At 28.9% G+C, this 8,758-nt stretch overlaps 1 protein-coding gene across 1 annotated transcript in view; it reads right to left on the minus strand.

The window, feature by feature from the left end:
- Window positions 1-8,758, minus strand: part of LOC106877301 (titin) — a gene marked incomplete at its 3' end in the record, with an annotated part of 606,785 nt that overhangs the window by 345,045 nt on the left and 252,982 nt on the right. The window contains exons 122-127 of the mRNA XM_052965881.1: window positions 7,297-7,563; window positions 6,159-6,428; window positions 5,762-6,046; window positions 4,712-5,026; window positions 2,151-2,453; window positions 605-910 (exon numbers count right to left, since the gene is read on the minus strand). Coding sequence (XP_052821841.1) covers window positions 605-910; window positions 2,151-2,453; window positions 4,712-5,026; window positions 5,762-6,046; window positions 6,159-6,428; window positions 7,297-7,563 — 1,746 coding nt within the window. The remainder of the gene's footprint in view (window positions 1-604; window positions 911-2,150; window positions 2,454-4,711; window positions 5,027-5,761; window positions 6,047-6,158; window positions 6,429-7,296; window positions 7,564-8,758) is intronic.

An 8,758-nucleotide genomic window follows, 5' to 3' on the forward strand; every position in this document is an offset into this window, starting at 1 on the left:
ATATATGTGTGTGTGTGTGTGTATGTATACACACACACACACACACACACACTCTCGTGTCCAGCCCATCAAGGTAAGCAGCACTCCTCAGTATGTGTTGACTCTGACCATGGTGATCTATCCAACCCATGCCAGTATGGAAAGTGGATGTAAAACAATAATGATAACGATATAAATACACACAGCATATATACAAACATGCTATTGGTGCTGGGAGCTAGCAACATAAAAAAAATATATTTCTATGGCAGCATCAAATGGTAAATATCCTCAACATCTGTTTTTATCATTTGGAAAGATAATTGCCCAAGTCTCGAAGTAAGAAATATGTTACATTTCTTGGTGTTAGAGTATCTTTGCTCAATGAAAGTATTTGATGCTACATACAATTTATCCTCTTTTCTCAAGCAATTTCTTTTAGAATTAGTTGATGGATTTCATAAAACAACCACATGTGTAAGTCATGCTACAACAATTTCTAAGGAATGAAATTTGATTCAATATGTTAGTCATATATAAATATGTGCTTAAATCCTATAATTAAAATTTATTTATGGGATATGCTTATGCGAAAATCATATAATTTAAAACAATCAATAATTACCAATTGGTTTTTCAATTTTGGTCAGTTCTGTTGGTGGTGAAAATTCACTAACACCAGCACGATTTTCAGCAGCAATTCTGAATTCATATTCTGAACCTTTTTTCAACTTCTGTACTCTATAGGTGAGTTCTGGAACCTTTTTATCGATATTAGCTTGGGTCCATTTCACTGAGCCAGCAAGACGATATTCAATGACATAATTAAATATAGGACTACCACCATCATCAGTAGGTGGTGAGTATTTCAACAGAGCAGATGTATCATCTGTTTCCACAACCAGAGGTGTATCAGGTCTAGAAGGTTTATCTGAAAGAAAGAATGTACAGATTTGAAATATATCTTACTATTAATAAAGATATCTTTTCTGGAATGGAGATGGCTAATTTTGATGTTGGTTAGGTCTATTGAATACATTCTCAATTATATTATTTGCTGTTTATTTTACCAGTCTTTGTGGGATAATGGGTAGAATAGTTGGATTTGAAGTTGAATCTGTACATTGAAATTGAAAACCATGAACTATAATAAACTTAAAATTCTAACAATTCAATGTATATCAAACTTAATTTGTCATACATTTTTTAAACTAAATATCTTTCTAATTTTTACTTTCTTCTATTTAATTAACATCTCTATCTTAATAACATCAATTGTTCTACATATTCAAACTGGATACTTTAATTTTGAAATTGCTATTGCCTGCATCCAAGGTCACATCTTCTCTCTTTTAATTACCTTATATTCCGATAATCATTAATTGATATTTAAAACTTGCTATCTTAATTTTTCTATCACAAATATTGACTGGAAAATATTATATGTAATATAAATATTTTAAATTTAAGATCCTATGATATTAATATCGATAATGAAATATTGTGTTCCTCTTTGCATCCCTTTCATGATATAATCTTTTCTACTCTAGGCACAAGGCCCAAAATTTTTGGGGAGGAGGCCAATTGATTAGACTGACCCCAGAACACAAGTGGTACTTAATTTATCGACCCCGAAAAGATGAAAGGCAAAATCGGCCTCAGAACGTAAAGACAGACGAAATACTGCTGAGCATTTCACCTGGCATGTTAACGTTTCTACCAGCTCGCCTCGCCTTTCATGATATATTAGCCTTTCATGATAAATGAGCAACTTTATTGTAAAATACTAGAAAATCCATCTAGTTCCATTCAAAAAATATTTTTTAAAAAAGCAAATAATATGCTACAAATACTATTTCAATTCTAATTTTACTTGAGAAATATCAAATTTGGACATTAATTTCCTAATGTTTACCATATTTCTGTTGCAATATGCTGCTTTTACTTCAATTAATTTTGTAAACAAAAAAGAGTTTACCAAAATAATTTTGTTCATTATTAGGCTGATTTTTAGAACAATTATTACCATAAAAATTTGAGGAATGATTTAAGTGAGATCATTTTAAAAGGGAGGGGTACCATTGAACCAGGAGTAGCCTTTGCCAGGCTGGTAAAAAAATGGTTTATATCATATTTGAGAAAAATATGCAATTTATTTCTTTTTTACTCACGCCAAGGATCTTGCATCTTAACAGGACTGGATGGTTTGCTGGGTTCACTTTCACCAGCCTTATTGACAGCAACTACCCTAAATTGATATGAAGAATCTTCTACCAGATCATTCAAAAGCATATCAAGATTTGAAGTTGGTTCTTTGTTAATACGAATCCACCTTGGGCTAAGATCTGACATTTTCTCCAAATGATATCCAATTATAGGTGATCCACCATCCTCCTTTGGAGGGGTCCAGCTTACTTTTGCAGATGTTTTAAATACATCTGTAACAGTTGGTGCATCAGGTGCATCAGGACGATCTGAAGAATTTTAGAAAACATGTTATGACATCTATCATTGAAAAGTTTTTAAGTATACAAAATAACTTGATCATCTGGACTGTAATTTATTCAAAATATAATACATTTATCTGACAGTTATAAGAACCAAAATATAACTTTAAAAACACTCATTATTATTATCATTATTATTATAATTATCATTATTATTACTATTATTATTTACATGATTATTATTATTATTTATAATTATCATTATTATCAATATTATAATTTATATATTTTATATAACATGTACACTTTTATCTCCATTCCCCTTCTCTCCCTTTCTTCCCATCATCTTTTATGTAGATCCCCACACAAATTGTAGTGTCCTTTTAATGTCCCCATCCAATGTCCCTGTGGCAAATGAAATAATAATCATCATCATTATCATTATTATTATTATTGTATCATCATCATTTTTATTAAACAGTTACTATTATTATTATTATTATTATGATTATTATTATTATTATTAATATTATTGCTGTTGATGTTATTTCCTTACTACATCTACTACTACTACTACTACCACTATTATTATCATTATTATTATTATTATTTTTATTATTATAACTGCTTGTAATTATTTATTTTTTGTAGTAATATTGTTAGAGTTGCAGCTGGCTGAGTCAGTATGCTGTTGAAATATTACTCTAAAGATCAACAATTCTTATTTCATGACAGACACTGTACTGTGGTAGTCATAAGAGATTGACAAACATTTGATCCTCACTACAGTTGGTTCATATTTAATCAAAATGAGCATCACAGATAAGTATGGCTTAATGCTATAAAGAATATGAGTAGTGTTATAATTAACGATGTATTTCATTATTTTGCAGTATTAAGTATTATTATTGATCACTTGAAAATAATCATGCAAAGCTTCTCCTGTACTCAGCTTTTAAATGCATCTCAGGCAAGAGCTTTTAAATGCATCTGTCAAATCTACCATTGTACTGAGGTGCAGATTCTAAAACTAGCTGCATGTAATAACACTTGTGAAGCTAGTTTTTGAATAAGATTTTTAAATTAGAAACGATTAAAATATCCCTGTTGTAGTCTTAAATGAAAAGCATTTTATATTAAAGACATAAAATAACATAGAATAACAAGAAAAAATATAATTTGCAAATTTAAATAATATCTACATTTTCATTACAAATTTTGTTTTTGTAATTGGTTTTTAAGATTCTTCTTGTGAATTTGTGTTGAAACAAATTTTGTTGTGTCTTGAGAGAGTAATTACATCAATAATAACACATGCACAGGTCCAATACCACTTCTTTATTGTTAGTCAATTAGTTAAATATTTTAATGACCATTTGTTTAATGTGCAGGTAAAACAATCTGTTGGCTGTTTGTTAATCAAAGTTCTGCTGTTGCAATCTTAGAACAAGAGGGGAAGTCACTAAGTCACTGAAAAGGTCATGAACAGCAACAAAAGAACCTTGACTAATGAACAATTAGTTAGCTGCTTAAATATTTACCTAGTTGACGAACAATAAAGAAGTGGAATCGAACCTATGCATGTGTTATTATTATTGGCATAATGACTTACCCAAGACACAACAAAATTCATTACAAGTATTTTATTTTTAAATAGCAATAATTTTCTTCCTTTTCTTTTACTATTATTAGTCATTGGACAATGTCCATTCTGGCACAGCATGTTCAATGAATATTTGTGGATATATCAACACTAGTACTTTGACTCATGCAGTGTATATATATATATATATATATGCGTGCAAGCACACACACATATATCCATTCACACACAACAATCTTCTGCAGAGTCTCCATTTATTAAGTTTTATTCATCAGGTGTTGATTAACTTGGGACTGTCATAGAAGACATTAGCCCAAAGTGTCACACAGTGGCATAAAATTGAAAACTGCATAGGTGTAAACTTCTGAACCATAGAGCTATATCCAATTGTGTTTTGATATTTAACACATTCTAATTTAATAATGACTTAAGCTACATAATTTTCAGTAATTTAAATCCAGTAGATCAAAGTAAATGTTTTTTCTTTATAAATTGAATTGAATGCTCCTTGCAAATCACACAGAAATTTGCATAAACACATTCATACACATGTTTATATACACATAAGTTTTAGAGTAATTAGTGAAGCAGATTGTTAAAGAAGCGAGCATATCAAAGCAAATTAGAAAATATATTTGAGATAATAATGATAAAATTTTATCTATATATTTGATCTACATACCAAATGGATGCCTTGCAAGAACAGGCTCAGGAATTTCGACGAAATCTCCAATACCATACTTATTTTTAGCAGCAACTTGAAAGAGATATTTGTTTCCTTCTCGAAGATTTTCTACAACATGTTCCAATATTACTGATTCACCTGCTTCTTGCCACATTCGTCGATTTTCTTCTCTCTTTTCAACAATATAAGCAGTGATTGAACTACCTCCATTATCTTCAGGAACTTGCCATGTTAGTGTCATGTATTCAGCCAACACATCTTTGACTTGAAGGTCACGGACTGGACCTGGCTTGTCTAAAATATAGACCAATTATCTAACTAATGTCTAAATTCTAAATTCAGTCATATAACCTTCTGTGTAAAATAGCTAATATGATACAAGTTAAATAATAAACCAAATCCATGCAAGATAATTTGTTAATGTTGCAAAGCTTTTCTTAATGAATTATTTTTTTTTAATCAATGACTTGAATATTGATACATTTTGATGAAAGTAAATATTTCTTAATTCATTTTGTTATAAAATAATAGGTGATCAAAAACGTTCTTAGGTGTAATAAAATTGTTGTAAATAAGTGAAAATAAGCAGTAAGACATGCAATAAATTGCCCAATATCATTACAAAGTCATTAGTTAAGTAAAAGCAAAGAAATAAAATGTATTTGTATTTTGTGTTGCCTATAGTAATGTATTATAATTGCAATTGTTTTCAATGTATATAAGCCATTAAATCACTTCAAAATATTAAGTTTTATCAACATATTGAATGAATATACTTCTTAATGTTAAAGGCAATAAAAGTGCTTTTCAAACAAAATATGATGAAGCTCCAAAGTATGAACACACAATTTAGAAATTCAAATGTCACTGTATATATCAAGAATGTCAAAGTTAAAGCATTGATTGCAGTTAAATCAGTATTTGAAGCATTAAACTTTAAGCATTAAAAGACATTTTTTATATTTAAGTAAATAAATATAAATGTCTTGTTGCCAAACTTTGTCACAAACAACAATAAATATTGTAAATAATATGTTAGATAGTTACCTAGAACCTTTAATGTAATAGTGACATCAACTTTTCCAGCAGAATTCTCTAAGCAGAGTTTGTATTCACCAGAATCTGACCTTTTAACATTTTTGAAATTTATCTTGGTAACATCTGCAGAAGAGTCAACCAGTATCCTTGTTTTATCAAGTTCACTATCATTATGGAGCCAAGTGGCTTTCGGAATAGGAAAGCCAGAAAATGGTATTGAGACAGATGTATTTTCACCAGCTTTAATAGTAATAACTTCCTTGTATTTATCAGCCAAAGTGTACTCAGGAGCAACTAGAAGCAGAAGAAATACATTATTATTTTTCCATCAACATAGGGAAAAATATCATTTAAGTGTATTTTACATGAAATATGGTTTTATTAAATTTGATAATATCAATTTTACCTTCAACAGATAGAGCAGCTTTTGTAGTTTTGTCTTTAACAGTCATGCTATAGTCAGCAACATCTTCAGGTTTCACACCCTTTATGATTAATTTGTGCACACAGCCTTCAACAACAATTTCATATTTTTTATTTGGTGTAATAGGTTTGCCCTTACAGAACCATTGAGCTTTCAAATTAGGACGATTTATCTCACATGTGAAAGTGGCTTCACCAGGAATCTTTTCAACGGTTTGATCTTCAAGTTCTTTGATGAATTTGACTTCACCCTCTGTAAAATAATGAAGAATTTGTTACAGACTTATCAGATCTTGTTTACTTTGTTTATTTTGCAAAATTAGATTATGAGAAAATGCATCTCTAAGTTTATTGGGGTTATTTTTTATATGGTTTTATATGTGCATGATACATACTTTATATGTGCAATACATATAAAATATGTATCATATATGTTTTATATATGTAATACATATTTCCAAATTCTTCTCCAACAAAATATGTATTCTATAATTCAATTTACAAATAAAGTTAATGTAAAAATTAGGAGTACCAGGAAAGTGGAAAGGTACTAAATAGCAGTTTGTGGAAACTAATTAAACAATAATAAACCACTAGATTGAAATAAAATATTACTTATCATAAAAATAGAAAAATTAATTATGATAGCATATTTATGTCCAATTTCTATATGTAATTATTTACTTATAGATTCTTAATCATCCTCTAATAAAACAACAAATACACTATTAGGAATTTTGCATTAGAAACAACATAGAAAATTGTAAGAATGAATCAGCTAAGTTTAACAATACTAAATCAAAAAGAAGTCTCAATCTGTATTTTGAAATGCTTCAACTAAGAGGCATTCTATTTACTTGGCTATGATCTAACCCTTTTGCTATCAACCTGCCTTTGGTTCTATGACATAAAATTCTTGTTTCAAAATTAAATTATAATCTTCTGGTAGGATTTCATAGTTTATGATCCAAATACTAGCTTAATAATGATAAAGTTATTTTACTAAATTCTCCAGTATTTTCAAAATTAATTGAAACAAAGGCAGAATATTTCGACAGAAATATAACAATCAAAGGTGTTGTAGAAAAATCAAACCTAATTAATAAGTTACTGTGACTTACCTTTCACTTTTACAAAAGCTTTTGTGGATTTATTCATTATTTTGAATTCATAATTTGCTTCATCATCAAGCTGTGCTTTTTGCACAATTAAAGTATGTTTCTTTTCTTCAACTGTGAAGTTGAAATGCGAGTCCTTTTCAATAACTTTTCCTGCTTTCATCCAACAACCAGTCACATTTGGTTTGGATACCTCGCATACCAAGAGAATGTCATCATTTTCCATAACCTCTTGGTCTTTTAGAGGACTCAAAAATTCTAATGGCTCTTCTGGAAAATAAAATTGCAATTTATATTTAGAAAGTTTAATGGAAAGTTGTAGTTAATACTTAGTCTATATAGTAGGAATCTAATTTTAATGCTTAAAAATAAAAATATAAATTAATAATTTTATTAAACTTATTCAAATATTTATCTTCAGACTAGAAAAAAAAGTCTAGTTGAATTAATAGAATCATAAAGATAATGAACTTGGTGATAAAATAAATGACAGTATGACAACAAAATAATTCTAAAGCATAATCAAAGTAATTAATAATATAAATCACTAGAAACATGCGTAATATTAAGTTTTAAGAACTAATGTAGTTCCTAAAGCAAGAGAGAGGGACAAAATTAGAGAGAAGAATGAGTGTGTGTGTGTATGAGGGAGACAGCAAGACAATGTTAGAGAGGGAAAAGAGTAGAGGGAAGAAGGAATGAGAGAAAAGAGTGAGAAAGGAAAAGACAGGGTAAAAGAGCAACAGAGAGAAAGACTAATTCTATAGATCAATGTAAGCATAATTCCTTACATTCAATTGATTATTTCATTCCTTTTATTTAGTGTCAAAATAATTATTGAGGAAGTTTATATAATTGAAGAATGGGAATCTCTAAATATATACCAGCATGCACATCTACCAGAATATTACTAAAACATTGATGATTTTATATTTCAGTCTTAGGATATTCGTGGGATCAGTTGTATTAATAATACACAAGTATATACATTTCCTTATTTTCATTATCTCATAAATTCCATGATTTATAATGAGGATAGCTACATGATAGTTATGAATACAGCTTCTAGAAATTAACCAAAATCAGATAACAAGAATAAATTTCAATTGACAGGACTAACAAAAATGAATTAAACAACAAATCAGAAATTAAAGAAAAAGAATTGCTGGTACAATAACTGCTCTTCTTTACAGACATTTATACCAAACTACTCGGATCATACATTAGTCTATTATAGCATATTATATATTCTATTATATCAGAGTTTATTGATATATTTTTATTTTAATACAATAATTATTTGAATTTAATGCTTTCTTGTGTTTTGAGGATTTGGAAGAAAACTTAAAGAAAATTCAGTTGAAAAACAAAGGAAACTACTTCTGTGTTTAGCGATGATAAAAAAAATCTTTCCTTGAAATATGCCAAATAGGGAACAACTGTGTGTGTGTATATATATATATAT

This window comes from Octopus bimaculoides, chromosome 2, assembly GCF_001194135.2.
Source record: "Octopus bimaculoides isolate UCB-OBI-ISO-001 chromosome 2, ASM119413v2, whole genome shotgun sequence".
NCBI lineage: Eukaryota > Metazoa > Mollusca > Cephalopoda > Octopoda > Octopodidae > Octopus > Octopus bimaculoides.